General features: G+C 48.5%; 1 protein-coding gene across 1 annotated transcript in view; it reads left to right on the forward strand.

Moving 5' to 3' along the window:
- The first annotated feature begins 846 nt into the window (after positions 1–846).
- The window catches only part of zcchc2 (zinc finger, CCHC domain containing 2), a 49,892-nt gene continuing 34,658 nt past the window's right edge, over positions 847–16,080 (forward strand). Inside the window, exons 1-3 of the mRNA XM_035429323.1 lie at positions 847–1,897; positions 9,255–9,372; positions 9,552–9,622. Of these exons, the coding sequence (XP_035285214.1) occupies positions 1,121–1,897; positions 9,255–9,372; positions 9,552–9,622 (966 nt within the window). The 5' untranslated portion in view covers positions 847–1,120. The remainder of the gene's footprint in view (positions 1,898–9,254; positions 9,373–9,551; positions 9,623–16,080) is intronic.

Here is a 16,080-nt window from a genome sequence, read left to right on the forward strand (position 1 = left end):
TGAAATTTGCTTAACCCATATATTATACTCCCACCCAGCCTCCTGTTGGGATTGCCCAGCCTCCTCTTACCCACAGCAGTGAAACAATGAAACGGCCGTTACCTGAACTGTGGTCATCTATTCAGTTCAACTGTATGGACAAATTTGATTCTCTAACCTACAACACAGCAGAACAGTCACCTCATGTTGGAAATATTTTAAATGAACACATTCTGAGTTATGACCACAAGAATAATAACATTTGAAAAGATGTCATATGTTATTTCAAACAAAATTGGTTCTCGCCTTCGTGATATGTTTTTGATAGACGACCAAGCATATGCAATAAATTCTCACTCGGCTTGCCTTACAATTCAGGTAAGACAATCTGGCATTGCAGTTGGCTTTTAAACCACGCGGGGGCAGCGCATCCTAGCTTTACCCGGGACTGGCGTTCTCTCAGTCAATGGATGTGGTAAAGACACCTTGTGGTTTACACATTTTCTCATCTGACGATGGGACTTTGAAGTGAAATTGTCGTGTTTGCAGTGTTCAGGAGTATATTCCCCTTATCAACTATTCAATAAAAATGAAAAAAATAATTCATAGCTTTGAAGGCATCTTGAAAGGTAAAATAAAAATATATAAATAACTCGGTTTGCGAATGTACGGCCGCCAGACCGTATTGCTAAATTAGTGTAGAAATGTGGAGAAATGACAGTGTTCCTTGCGCATTTTGATAGTCACGACACATGCTAAGTAAAGGAATGAATGTGTAACGTCATTAATTAAGATACACCTTTATCAAAAAGTGGGACGGAAATCTTGTTTACCTCGTCTCTTTTTTATGACACCTTGGTTGTGGTTTAGGACCCAGTGGATCAAAGCGAATAGAGGAGGAGTCAGCAATGATTGACATGATTTCGGAAAGCGAACCAGACTCCACTGTGGTCGAGTAAACTAGCAAAAGCAGGCTATCGAGGTACAGCCATAACACCGTGTGTCACTGTGATTTTTCCGCGATATTGTGTAAAACTTCTCCCTCGGTTCAAGTCGTCGTCGCGGACCAGCGTGTGAAACAAACGAACGATGCGTTTTCATCCTTGATTTTCGCTTCATTGCCATTCGCGCGGAGTTGATAATGATTAAGATGAAACTGCCCATGAGAACGGCGGAGGAAGGAGGGGACGATACGGCCGAGGAGGAACAGGAAAAAACGGATTGCAATCTCCGTTTTCCCAGTTCGATTTCCAACAGGTTTGAGGATTCCACGAGAGGACTGGGATACCCCCTACCTCAGCTGGATAAAGAGGCTGTTTTCGAGTGGTTTGGCTTGAATTTGAATCCGGCCAAGCGAATAGAGTTTATGTGTGGATTGCTCCATATGTGCCAGCCGCTGGAGCTCCGCTTTTTGGGCTCCTGCCTAGAGGACCTTGCACGGAAAGATTTCCACGTCCTACGGGACTTTGAGACCAGAGCTAACAGTCCAACCGATCTAGGCCTTCTGACGGACGTTACCGACCCTGTCGTTCGATCTAAACTGCTAGTTTGTCTGTCTCTCTTGGGGTCTGAAAACAGGGATTGTGCGGGAATACTGTTTCGAATATTGAGCCATGTGGATTCTGCTTTGTACTTCAAAAACTATGACTTTCCACTTTCACCGTATAGGGACTCTGAGCACTTCCAGAATTCCCAAAGTGAGGAAGGAGATGAAACAGGGAGGTCAGGACATCGTTGCGGGCCTCCACTGGAGCCAGGGTCCGGTGCGCTGGAACAGTTGGCGCTGCTTTTTACAATGGCCTCTTTACACCCGGCGTTCCACTTTCACCAGAGAGAAACTGTCAGGACACAACTGGATAAAGTCAATGCCGCCGTAGAGGAAGAAAGGCAGCATTACCAACACCGCACCAACGCCCTGGTAATCTAAATGCTAGCTAGCTAACGCTAGCGCTAACCGCTACATTGCATATTAGCCAACTTGCTCGCGCATAACGCTACCGACCCACTGTAGAGAACTGTCAAGCTACTACCTGATGTTAGTAAAACCCTCTCCAGTTGTACGGCTTGTTACAAGCAAGTTAACACACATGACAGCCAGTCAGTAACAGTAGGTCGGATAACTGACTAACTAGCGTTATGGTTATGAAAGTTGGCTGTAATAATGGCTGCTAACACATGACACTGCATGATATAGTCTATGAGAGGGGTGGGGATAGCTACAGCTAGGGCTAGCATGGGAAATAGCTTTGCGTTGAGACAATGACAACGTTATTCTCTTCCACCCTTACTCATTTTTGTTTACAAAGTTCGTGCCTTATTACGTACATTATTTCATGACAGAGTTCAATATGTGCTTCACACGAACTGAACTTGTAGATAGCTAGCAGGCTAGTTTATGGTGATGTATGTCTTTCTCGCTATCCAAGTAACCTAGTTGAATAACTAACTTTCTAGACAATTTTGCCTGTTCCTAGGCTCATACCTACGTAGGAAAATTAGTGGATGACCAAAATAAAGAAGATACTTCTTTAAACACTACTACTAGGGGCGGATGCCAATAGTTATATGTCCTAGTGTTGGTAAGATGGCTACATAACAAGGACGGTAACTTATTTGGGTATAATCGTGGTTCATTTTAATTAGCTGCGTAGCTAACGTAGACTAGTGTAGTGCTAACTGTTTGGGAAAGCAGCTAGAGCTAGCAAATTAGCCAACGTTTGGGTTTTGTTGACAGAGTGAAGCGGATTGCAGACAGATTAAGCCGTGATTGTCTTCCAGACGGTGGAATAACGCCCGTTAGTTAGGTCTGCTTTTGTTTGCTGTCTTCAGTCTTGTATGTGTGTGAAAGTTGTTGCTGTGGTAAGTAGTTAGTCTAGTCTATATTAGCTAGGTGGTCTATAGCAGCTAGCTATTCTATTTATTAAAAATGGGGCGTTTCTAAACGGGGCGTTAATCAGTACGGGCCTCCTTTGATTGACAGTTTGAGAATGAAAGACGGAGTTAACATTTAAAATCCCCACATCGGTTTAACCAATGGTAATCGAGGGAGCTCCCGTATGGTTTGTGTCGTGAGACTGAGGGCTTTCCCCTCTCAACACACGAGCTTGCTTAAAGAGGTAGTGCCCTTTTAGGAGTGTTCCAGATTTCAATTTGCACCGTTTTTTTGCGAGGAAGGATCATTTGGGTACTTGCAGAAGTTTCTGAAAAAAACTTCCCTCTTTACGATGACAGAGGCATTAATTGGATTGTGCTCTAAAGCCAGAAAATGCACTTAAAGTAGCCTAACTTCAAAGCAGGTTTTGCTGTGGCGTTATACAACCTGAGGTTGCACGTATGTAGTTTACCCGATTATTCTTATAAAAAGTCCATTCACCCTGTTGTTAATCATATTTTCCAATTTGTGAATATTTATAATATCACTTTTACTTTCACTTCAGCGAGCCGAGCAGCTGACGTAGGTTCTTACATATTTTATCCGCCTAGAAATATTTTTGCGAAGGTATTTCTCATGTACCGAGCACCTCGCCCAGAGGTGCAGCACCCGTGCCACATCTTTGATCTCATCTTTTTGCCTCCTGGTTATGAATCGAGCTCCTCCGGTACTACTTCATACTGCGCAATTGAAGTGCAAATTGGTGCAATAAGAAGCTTATTGGTCTTCAGAAGAATCCTGTGTATCAAATGGCGTTCTCAGTACTGGCCACAGTAACCATGTTGGCTCCACTCTGGTACTTGGTAAAAATTTGCACATTGCTTCTCTTAAGTGAAGCAAGTGTGCGTGTGCGTACGTGTTTCGTTTTTTTTGTTGTTGTCTGTGACACCAAATTTATACTGCTGTTAAATGACTAAAAGTCCTTGTTACAGGCTCAGGTTGTTATTTACTTAAGTAGGTAAATGGTCAGGCAAATAGTTCTTAATGACATAAGTTTTTTTGTCACAGTGGAGATTACTGTTGGATTAATTTCGGTGTTCTGGTGCCAATATTAGATCTACCGCTTCTCAAGAGAAGCAACAGGAGTTTGAGGGTGTAGTTATGGATGTCGCTGTTCTGAAATCACATCACAGCTGTTCACTGATTGGTTTGCCAGGCTAGTCCATGCCTTTTCAGAATATTCACTTTAATGTACTGTAAGTGGTTCATGTCCATAAGGGGGCATGTTGTGAGTTTGGAGGTTGAGGGACTGTGTAAATTCATTATGAAGAATGGTCCTCACAGGGTGTCATCTTCACAGAAACAGGAAGTAAACAGGGGAGAGTGGAATGGATGCAAAGTACTTTTTTTTACATTTTGAATTAAGGTGCTATCGAATGGCTATTTAGCATCAATATGAAAACAACACGCCGATCTCTATGTAAATGGCAATCAATAATATGCAGCACACTGTAGAATCTTAGAGATGTGAACATCAGCATTCCGGAATGACTGAAATGAACAGTTTATGAAATTGACAGTAGAACGCTGCATATATTAGTTCCTTTTCAAACTCGTTCCACAGTGGAGAGTGCGGAAACACAAGCGTTAAAGAGTTGCACTTGAAAATAACAGATTCAAAATCATTTGACATGCTAGAAAAAAATAGGCATGTACAGTCTCCAAGCTTTTCTTAAATGCAATTTAGAAAAAGAAAAAGAATTTTGACACAACAGGGAGAACAAAATATTTCTACAGGGTGGATTGTCTTCATTTACAATGCAAACATCTTTTATACTCAGACAAGTACCAGGCTTTTGAAGAATGACTTAACCCATATTACATAAAATGATTTAACTAGGGTTGTGAGTTTTTCTTGACCTTGTTTCTGAACATGCATTCGGCAGATTTGTAGCCACTAGCTAGGCTATTTGATTCTACTTTTCCCCCCAGTTGTTATTACTTAAAGGTGTTTACAGATATTGGACTTCGGGTTAAACATCTGCAGCGATTAGAACACCTAGGGCTTATGCTGAAAATTCAGGTGTGTGAAAAACAAGCTCTAGGGCAAGACATAGGCCTAATAGACAATGGCACTTGTTAAAATTTCTACACAAATTCCACACAAATTTTTATTCATCATGAATAAAGATATAGCGTTGTGGTCATTAAACTATTATACATGCTTTATAAAGGCTTCAAGAATATACAAGAATACCTATTACTGTAAAATTAGTCATAATATTATCGTAATATTGAACTACAATTAATATGAATGGCCCTTTTAAGATAATCTTATTGACCAGTTTCCTGTTTTCAGAATTATTGTCTGTCACTGGTTGGTTTTAGTTTTTGTTCAAAGATATGCAAATATTTGGACACATTTTTACACCAATTAACTATATCACACCACCAAAAATGAGAATAACCCCATATGAGTGCACTTACATTCTGCAGCCAACCAGAAGTCTCTGCAGTGATGCTCTTTAAATGCAGGGATGCGGTTCCAGTTTTTCCCACACTCATGGAGAGGAGAACGTCCCGTCCCGTCCCGCCCCCCCCCCCCCCCAAAGCGAGAGTCAATAAATCTATCGAACCTCAGAAACTTCAAGGGTTTGGGAGAAGAGTAGTGAAGGGATGGAATCGGCACAAACGGACACTCCTGAGATTCGGGCCGCTCGTTGGTAGGAATATATTTACACAACTGCTATAGTTATTCTCTCCGTTAGAGTTCTGGAACGTTCTTCTTGTCACTGGCTTCACAGAGCGCCTGTCCACCGACTTCCATCTGCAGGAGACATTTTTTTTTTTTTTTTTACTGACGTATAATATAACATTTCAGGCAGCAACAGGAATTCAGTCCGGGTTCAGATATGTAATGAACTTCTTTTTGCCGCGAGGCTGGCCTGGTACGGTAACGGAGAAAGGAAATTATCTGCTTCGTCGGCCCTGCAGCGCCGAGCCGGGGGTCGGGGGTCAACGGGAATAAGCGCAGCGAAGAGCCAATCCTGCTGTTCGCCCTGAAATTGGGGGCTGCTCTGCCAACAGGTGCATTAGGAGACACAGTGGGCCTGGGGCAGTCATCATCGCCATGGCAACAGCGCGGTGTCCGCGAGATACGGGGACGCAATTACCTGATGTTTCGGGTTAGAACAGACAGCACGACCCGCGCCCCCCCCCCCCCCCCCCCGTGCGGCCTTGGCCCGTGGCCGGAAGGCGCTTCTATCACACGGTGTAGATTTAGGTCGTCGTGGTATTAGAAGAGCAATTTCATTGCTGCAACCTCTCCCAATAAGGCCTTTTACTTTACAGCTCTGGAGCGCTCCCTGGCCAAAACAAAGATCTAAATCAATTCGGTTAACGGTAATCCTAGATGTCTGCGTGTTTTATTGTGGGAGCCAGTTCATTCTCTAAGGACGCCTGCCTGAGATTTTAGTTTCTTCAGAGTTAAACATTTTTTTGAGCTATGTACAAAAACTTCATTCAGAGGTCCTGTGCTCTTTTTGTATGGTTTCAGATGACGATAAGGGTTAGGCTGTTTGCTTGTGTTGTTTTGGTAAAAGCTAAAAATTTGTGCAGGAGAGCGTGTAGTCAATCTGAATCTCGCCATGGTGTACGTACGGAGGACGTGAAGACATCCGCGCGGTCCTGCTGGCAAATCGCGCCTCTCAGCTCTGCGTTTCGGTCGGTGGACGGGCATCTCTTGACAGGTTTTTGGAAGGCCTTGCTCCGGAATCCCGTACCGGACGGCGCCCATTCTTTGCAAGGAGCGCGGCGTTTCCGCTCACCCGAGGAACAGCGGCCTCCCGTGAAACGTTAGCGACGTTAGCGCGTCACTTCACACCGCGCCGTTTCACCCTCCGTCTAACGGGAGGTTGGCGTCGTTGACGAAGAAGCGCAACCGAGCAGACCTGGGTCAAATACGTGTTTGTTTTGGATTCGAATACTTTTCTGTGCTCTGTTGATCTTGCCTGGAGTAATTGAGCCTGCCAATATGACCAGAAGGCGGGGTTTGCACTTTTTGAGAGTATTTCATTGGTTCCGATACACCAGACAAGATCAGTGAAGCGTAGAAAAGTATTTGAATCCAAAACAAATACGCATTTGGCCCAGCGAGGGTTCCAGGTCCCTTGCGTGGTGCGTGACTAATAGTCGTGTTGCAGGATTTCAAAGCCAGCGTGGCTGGATGAACACTGTGGCTAACTGCATGTAGCCTAGCTGCTGCTGCTAGAAAACATTTGCCCACACCAGAGAGCAGTTCTGTTTTCCTGTACACCCGAGGGCCGTCTGATTACTGTAGGCTCCCTGCTGTCAAGACAGCGATAATGCGCTGTAATGTTCTTGGAAGTCATAAAAAGTAGGGCGTTTCGCCTGCGACGCTGTCTGACTGGTGTATAATTAATCAGAATGTTCGATTGTTGCAGCGGGCTACATTCTTTCAGTCAGATCGACAGTCACGCTTGTGGTGGTGTGTAATGGTAGTGGCAGCCACTTGTCTTACCTAAAATGGTGAGACTCGTGGCACCACAGCAGATCTTAGGCATTAGTTAGCCTTTGTGTGTGAGCGCGTAGCATCATACCACGTACGGTTTTGTTTCTGTGTGTTCTGCGTGTGTGTGTGTGTTCATGTGTGTGTGTACATGAGTGTGTGTGCATGTTCATAGTGAGAAATTAAGAAAACTCTGTGAATAATAAATATATAATAGCCAGTGAGCTTCATGGTTCAGTTATGTGTAATCCATAACCTGGTGGTTATAACAATACAACAATTATGAATGTCACTTATAAAAAATGATAAGGCTTTTTAAGAAATTCAGCCATAAATCTGAGAAAAATATATTTCTGTGTGCATATTTCCAAAACAAACGTCCGCTATCACCCAACTGGAAACTAAATTACGATAAGGGTTTGTTGCCGCCTCAAAAAAAAATGTTTTCCACGTTCTCGGTGAACTTGGCGCTGACGGACACGACAGGCCAGTTCCTGCTCCGATATGGTTTTTTTTCACGTAACGGAAATGTCTAAATTTACCACCGCGGGGTTAATGATTTACCCCCCCCCCCGCAGCGAGATGGTGAAATGTGCAGCCCCTACCATTAAGAGTGCCACCGCTTCACCTTTTGGTAATCTTGCCGTATCCAGGTGGTGAGATGGTCACAGCCCTCTCACTTTGCACCTCAGGGGCATGGGTTCAGTGATCACTCTACCTGACGCGTGCTTGTCGTATACTGTAGATAAGCTCTGATGTGTATATACTGTGTAATGGTGGGCATGCAGGATACAGAACGTCTAGTGTGTGCTCACTAGGGCTGTAATCTAATAACTGATATTTATTGAGAAAGGTATATGGTAGGATATATTTCTAATGAACGTGCGATTTATAAATATGACTCTTGAATGTTTGTTTGTTTGTTGTGCGCATGTGTGCGTGTGCGTGTGTTTGTGTGAGAGAGTGAGAGAGAGAGCAAAAGCAAGATGCCTAAAGGGTCAACACTGCCCTTCAACAGGTGTGATACTGTAACCTGTTCCCCTGCTCCATTGGTCAGCCTGTTGGCTGTTCCCCTGCTCCATTGGTCGGCCTGTTGGCTGTCCCCCTGATCCATTGGCTGCCTGTCGGCTGTTCCCCCGCTCCATTGGCTGCCTGTCGGACCCACAGTCTGCAGACGGGCAGCTTCCAGTCAGCTGTGAGGCTGTTCCGCTGTGTTTGTGCAAATTGCATTTTGCTGTGACCTTCAGCCCAGGCTAGCTGTCTGATTGAATTAGTCAGAACCGCCCGTTTCCAACCGATAAGCACACAGATACCAGCCCTGTATCTGCCACACATGACAGGGGTCTCTTTCTCTCTTTCTTTCCCTCTCTCTCCGTCTCTCTCTCTCTCTCTCTCTCTCTCTCGCTTTCTCTGTTCCTCAGTTTCCAGTTTCCACGGATTTATTGGCATCACATGCACTGTGTTGCCAAAGCAAACAACAACAACAACAATAATAACAGCAAACAACTACAGTAACAAAAAACAACTGTACAACCTGTTAATTAATATACACGCATTATACACGCACAACATAAACAACATACCACGTGATGTTGTATGTATGCCATATGATATACAATCTCTCTCTCTTTCTCTAGCTCTCGCTTTCTATCTCTCTCTCTCCCCCTCTCCCTCCATCCTCCATTCTCCCTCTATAATCTCACTGAGCCCCCTGCTGTAGAGGTTTAACATTCCCCCAGCCGCTCTGGCCCTTAGATTGGCCAGGAGTTTGGGGTCTAGAGATCTATTGGCTGGCGGAGAGTCATCCTCCGCATGGCCGTCCAATCACAGCCGTTCTGGCGAGTGACGCGTTTCCTCTGTCTCTCGGTTTTACAGCAGCCCAAGGTGCCCAAAGCGGCCTACCTCTCCCCCAGCACTGAGGCCAGCCCGCGGGACAGCGTGCAGTCGGCCCCCCACGCAGGCCCCCCCACGGCCAGAGCACCCCAAAGAGAGGGTAAGTGCCCCCCGATTTTAAACCCCCCACCCTCCATCCCACCCCACCCCACACGTGCACATAGAAACACGTGCACGGAGAGGCCTGTGTGTGAACGAACTGGTTTGTTTCTGTATGAACGCGGGCACTTCCTCTTCCTGTCTGTGCCCTGACTCCGCCCCTTCCTGTTTGCCTTTTAGCCGTGCACATCGAGCGGATCGTGCTGAAGGGGATCTCCAGGAGAGGAGCAGAGAGGGAGTTCAGCTTCGAGGTACGGTGTGCACCTCTCTCTGTCCCGCGTGGGGGGTGTTGGGGTGTTTGGGTGTTTGGGGTGCGGGGGGGTGCGGCGGGGTCCCTCTTTTCCGGCTGTCCGCTCTCGTACCCGGGCCCAGCGCGGTCCCGTGCGCGCCAGCAGTCACTAGCGCCGCGGGCCACCTGTCCCCTTACCCAGCGTCCCGGGGGAGCAGATGGCTTCTTCACCTGGCGAATGGCGAATGGTCATAGAAAAAAGGCATTGCAGGCGTTCTCTTGGCGTTGCGCGGGTAATGACGCGCGTGGAGAAGGAGCGCGGCCGTGTAAAGCCGGGCGCCTCGGACTGACTCCGCCTCCTCTGCATCGCCGCAGGACACGGTGTCTGCATGCGGGAGCCCTGACTCATAGCTGTCATGCGATACCCCAGCTGCGTTTCAGTCGTTTTGCAGCCTGCTGAGTCCTGTTGAGTCCTCCGATAGGCAGCACAGGACACTTCCCAAACACTACTAGCGCCTGGGTATTCAGGGGAGATGATCTCATTGGCTGGTTCCATTTTTGGGGCATGATGCTCTTGCTGTAGAGTGCTGCTTGGCTCATTTCTAAATAAGTGGCTCATACACTGGAAGACATTTATGGATCATTCAGCAATGATGCCAGAAGCTTGAGGGATGTATACAGCAAACGAAAGAAGTTTAAAGCAAATTAAAATATGCCACTCTTCATTAGCTCTTTCAAATGCAATTTGTTTTCTTCACATTTAACTAATATTTTGAGTTGTGAAATTAATTTTGATGGCCCGTTTCTTTGGTGTATGCAATGCACTCAAATGTTCACCAACTTTAGAAAAATGAAATAGAATGTGGCTTTATTTATTTTTTCATCTCCCCCCCCCCCCCCAATTATAATAGTTGTTGTTTTCTTGTTTATCTTGTGAAAAATATTCAACTTAAAAATTGTTCAGAACAATATGAAGTCCAGAACGGGTGGAACTGCTTTCTGCTGTCAATTATTGACTTGACTGAACTGACCCAAAACTGTTCCTCTCTACGTTCTGTTCCTTAGAGACCTCTCTGTCACCACTATGCTTTTCTGCAAGTGTTATATCATTGATACCACTGCTTTTGGGGGGGGGGGGGGGGTTGGGGGGTGTATGTGCAGACGGATGTGGCTCGCTGATCCGGGCCCGATTTCAGGGAAAAACTGTTTTTTTATTTCTTATCACGTTCTGCAGGTCCTGGATGTGTGGTGTTTACCTGAGTTGAGATTGAGACAGCCAATGGGTTTAGCCTCACAAATATGCACGCGCTAACACACACACACATACATGTGCACACACACACACAAGCATGCACACGCACACTAACACACGCACATGCACACGCACACACACACATGTGCACACACACACAAGCATGCACACGCACACTAACACACGCACACGCACACACACACACACACACAAACGCACACATATACATGTGCACACACACACACATGCATGCACACGCACACACACACACACACACACACACAAATGCGCACACATACATGTGCACACACACACAAGCATGCACACGCACACACACACACACACACACACATGTGCGCACGCACACACACACACACACACACAGGAAGCGCTGAGCCCATGTGTTTGGAGTTTATTAGCTTTTACGTGGATCCCTGTGTTTTATCTGGCCCCGTGTTGGGTTGGCGTCGTGTTTCTGATGATTTGTGAACGTCCCGGCAGAAACCTGTTTAAATAATCGGGCTCAGAAGGGGGGGGGGGGGGCTGTGCCTAAGCGCTTTTCCTTGCTCCGAAGCTCGTCCGACGCTTTCAGGTTCGCCCAAACGCCGGGTCACATGGGTGTCCCTGTCAGTCCTCCATGCGGGGCAGGTTTTTTAGAGTCTGATTCGCCGGCCCAGTGACCTGAGCTGTCCGCTCGCGTGGAGTCGGGCTGTGATGCCCGTACCCCTAATGAGTGCCCCCCCAAACTCCCAGATTCTCTAAACCCGCTGATCAGTGATCACACGCCAACAAAGCCCTCCAGCCTCACGGATGTCAGTCATAACGGATGTCAGACTGGGTCATAACCGCACTGGGTCATAACCGCACTGGGTCATAACCGCACTGGGTCATAACCGCTCTGGGTCATAACCGCACTGGGTCATAACCGTACTGGGTCATAACCGCACTGGGTCATAACCCCACTGGGTCATAACCGCACTGGGTCATAACCGCACTGGGTCATAACCGCACTGGGTCATAACCGCACTGGGTCATAACCGCGCTGGGTCATAACCGCGCTGGGTCATAACCGCGCTGGGTCATAACCGCACTGGGTCATAACCGCACTGGGTCATAACCGCACTGGGTCATAACCGCACTGGGTCATAACCGCACTGGGCCATAACCGCACTGGGCCATAACCGCACTGGGTCATAACCGCACTGGGTCATAACCGCACTGGGTCATAACCGCACTGGGTCATAACCGCACTGGGTCATAACCGCACTCTGTTGTAACCGTGTTTGGTTGTAACAGTTCCTCCAACCAAATCAGCGTCCCTGGTCCGCGGTTCCGCTGGACTGTGGCGGGACACGGACAGGACGTACGCAGAGAGGGGTACAGGGTCTCTGACCAAAAGCCCTCCTCCTCTGATCCAAATCACCGGCGGGGGGGGGGGGTGTGTATTCTGCACGCGGTGTATAAGCCTAGCCGCCGCTGTCTTTGTTCTGATCCGTTTCCCCCCGCACCGCGTGGAGACGGAGCTCGCTGTACGGGCGGGGGGGGGGGGGGGGGGTTTAGCTGTCTGGGAACGCCCTTGTGCCAAGCCGAGCGAAATCATTGAGCCACAGACCTGAAATGACCTCCTCTCCTAAGAGAGCGGGTGGGAGCGGTGGGTGGCGGAGCTGGGGCGGTGGGGGTGTCTCTGGGAAGCGATGGATCACCCGTCGGCCCGACGGAGAGAGGAAGTCTTTATGCAAGCCCCGGATCCAGGACGGACAGTTTGTCCCTAAACATTACTCTCACCCCCCCTAACCCCCCCCGTGCTCTTTCAGCTGATTCACAGTCACAGCGCGGGTTCGGGTTCGGGTCACGTTGTCTGGCGTCGCTAGGGCCCGTTTGGCGCTTGGCCGTATCTATGGTACTCACGGTATACTGGTATCCAGGGAAACCGGTGTGGATTTTTACTGTGGGCACTGCCGTGGCTGCAGACATTTTGTTCCTGTTCTCGTTCATTCATTCATTCATTCATTCATTCATTCATTCATTCATTCATGAAACTGAGCCATGTCTGACTTTTTTTCTCTTTTCTTTTTTTTTAAACACCATTTCGTCTGCTTGCCGTGGGTTTCCTGGCGACGTGAATGGAGAAGTTACTGCTTGGTTTTTTTTTTTTTTCCCCCTCAAGCAAAGCACTCTGGGAAAGGTCAGAGGTCAGGAACAAGGTGGATGGCGAGCTGCTTCTCGCGAGCGGCACTGACGTTCGCCTCGGGGGGGAATTTTGATTGGCGGTAAAGCAGAAACCGCCACAGCGGCCGTGGTGAAAGGGTTCATTTCTCTGTGGCTCCGGTGTGAAATCACAGAGCCCCGACTGGCAGAGGAGAAGCTGCTGTACTGTCTCTGGCTTTACTGCAAAAGGTAGTAAAAACAAACAACAACAAAAACGAGGATAAACTGGCTCGCACATCTTGGCGTCTGCACACAGGCACGCATGAGAGAGAGAAAAGGGTGCGAGAGTGCAAGGGAGAGTGAGTGAGTAAGAGAGAAAAGAGTAGAGAGAAAAGTCACGAGAGAGAGTGTGAGAGTGAGAGACAGTGAGGGAGGGAGAGACCGAGAGAGAGCGAGGGAGGGAGATGGAGAGAGAGACAGAGAGAAGACAGATACAGAGAGAGGGGGAGAGAGACAGTGAGGGAGGGAGGGAGATGGAGAGAGAGACAGAGAGAAGACAGATACAGAGAGAGGGGGAGAGAGACAGTGAGGGAGGGAGGGAGATGGAGAGAGAGACAGAGAGAAGACAGGTACAGAGAGAGGGAGAGAGAGTGATAGACCGATACAGAGAGAGGGGGAGAGAGACAGTGAGGGAGGGAGAGACTGAGAGAGAGTGAGTGAGAGAGAGAGAGAGAGAGAGAGAGAGAGAGAGAGACAGATAGACAGAGATATAGAGGGAGGGGGAGAGAGACGGGGACTGGGCATTGGCAGCTGCTTCTCTGGGTGCAGCGTGTGGATCTCTCTCTAGTCCAGGCCGTTCATCCCCTGCAGCAGAAGGGTGATTTCCTTCAGTCCAGCAGCTGGGTGTGTTTTACCAAAGCAGCACCAAAATCTCCTCCTGTGGTACTGCACAGCTGAACACAGAATATATAATCTGCGCATATAAATGGGCCTTAACCTCTCATTTCTGCGTGTGTGGTTTGTGTGTGTACACACGGATTTGTCTGCACACGTGTGTGTGCTCTGTCAGAACACATCTCCCCCTTTGTTTGACTGGGGCCAGTAGTATTTAATGTGCCAAGTAGGGATTATCCCTCTTGTGTTTCGCTTGCTCATGCTGATGACCCCATGAGGATAGAGAAGGGGGGGGGGGGGGGGGGGGGGGGGGGGGGGGGGTCCAGGGTGATCCTCCCAACCCCCCCTGCCACCTCTCACCGGCCAATCACTTCCCTCCAGGAAGTAGCATTTAACTGCGCTGTGACCTATACCACAGCATCCCTGTGTTTAAAGAAGAAATACTGCATCTGTAATGATATTGTAAAAAAAAAATTTTTTTTAAAAACAAACAAAAAAAAATATCTCACTGTGATTTGTAATTTCGCTGCCTTGTGCAAGTCAAAATATTGCCTTGGTCTGTTGCACCCTGCAGATAAGCATTGTTTCCTGCCGTAGCCAGCACAGCAGCGTCTGCATCAGATACATCCGCTAGGCAGCATCCAAACAAACAAGATGGCCGCCCGGCCAATCTCTTAACACTCGTAAGCGCTAAATGTTTGTCTGGCTTTTGGAACGGACGCTAGGCCCGCGGGGCGGGGCTGAGTGAACACTTCCACACCCACGCGTCCGGAAGAGAGGAAAAATGGCGTAATTAAACCGCGAACTTCGCCGGTTATCGGCGCGGGCATCTGAGCCAGCGTTTTGGGATCCTGGGCGCTCCGCTGTTGAGTCTGGAATCGAGGCAGACAGGCTTCTCCCCGTAGCAGCCTCAGGGCTTGCTTTCACAGAACGGGTTCTGAGGAAAATCCTCACTAAGAATCTTTTTTTTTTTTTTTAACCTTCAGTTGGTGTATCTGGTTGATAATGTCGTGGCAGTCGGCTGAGAGTGGTGCTGTAGAGTGAGATGTTCTTTATTCAGATGCCTGTAAGGTTTGGGTGGAGCTGAGGGTGGTGCTGTGGAGTGAGATGTTCTTTATTCAGACGCCCATAAGGTTTTGGGTGGAGCTGAGGGTGGTGCTGTGGAGTGAGATGTTCTTTATTCAGAATGCCTGTGGGGTTTCGGTTGGAGCTGAAGAGTGAGATGTTCTTTATTCAGACGCCTGTAAGGTTTTGGGTGGAGCTGAGGGTGATGCTGTGGGGTGAGATGTTCTTTATTCAGACGCCTGTAAGGTTTTGGGTGGAGGTGAGGGGTGGTGCTGTGGAGTGAGATGTTCTTTATTCAGACGCCCATAAGGTTTGGGTGGAGCTGAGGGTGGTGCTGTGGAGTGAGATGTTCTTTATTCAGAATGCCTGTGGGGTTTCAGTTGGAGCTGAAGAGTGAGATGTTCTTTATTCAGAATGCCTGTGGGGTTTCAGTTGGAGCTGAAGAGTGAGATGTTCTTTATTCAGACGCCCGTAAGGTTTTGGGTGGAGCTGAGGGTGGTGCTGTGGAGTGAGATGTTATTCGGTGCGCCCGTAGGGTAGAGTCGGCTGCTTGCTCGGGTGGCACGCGGTGCCCTCTCCGAAAGGCCGAGCGGCGGGGCGCGGAGCGCAGGACGTGGGCGGAGCGGCGTCGCAGCTCGGGACGTGAGTCTGATGGAGAGCGACAGGCTGTTCGCCCTGATGCCCATCCTCCACCCGAGAGAGACAGGCTGTTCGCCCTGATGCCCGTCCTCCACCCGAGAGAGACAGGCTGTTCGCCCTGATGCCCATCCTCCACCCGAGAGAGACAGGCTGTTCGCCCTGATGCCCGTCCTCCACCCGAGAGAGACAGGCTGTTCGTCCTGATGCCCATCCTCCACCCAAGAGAGACAGGCTGTTCGCCCTGATGCCCATCCTCCACCCGAGAGAGACAGGCTGTTCGCCCTGATGCCCATCCTCCACCCGAGAGAGACAGGCTGTTCGCCCCGATGCCCATCCTCCACCCGAGAGAGACAGGCTGTTCGCCCTGATGCCCATCCTCCACCCGAGAGAGACAGGCTGTTCGCCCTGATGCCCATCCTCCACCCGAGAGAGACAGGCTGTTCGCCCCGATGCCCATCCTCCACCCGAGAGAGACAGGCTGT

Source organism: Anguilla anguilla, chromosome 8 (genome assembly GCF_013347855.1).
Source record: "Anguilla anguilla isolate fAngAng1 chromosome 8, fAngAng1.pri, whole genome shotgun sequence".
In the NCBI taxonomy this organism is placed as follows: domain Eukaryota; kingdom Metazoa; phylum Chordata; class Actinopteri; order Anguilliformes; family Anguillidae; genus Anguilla; species Anguilla anguilla.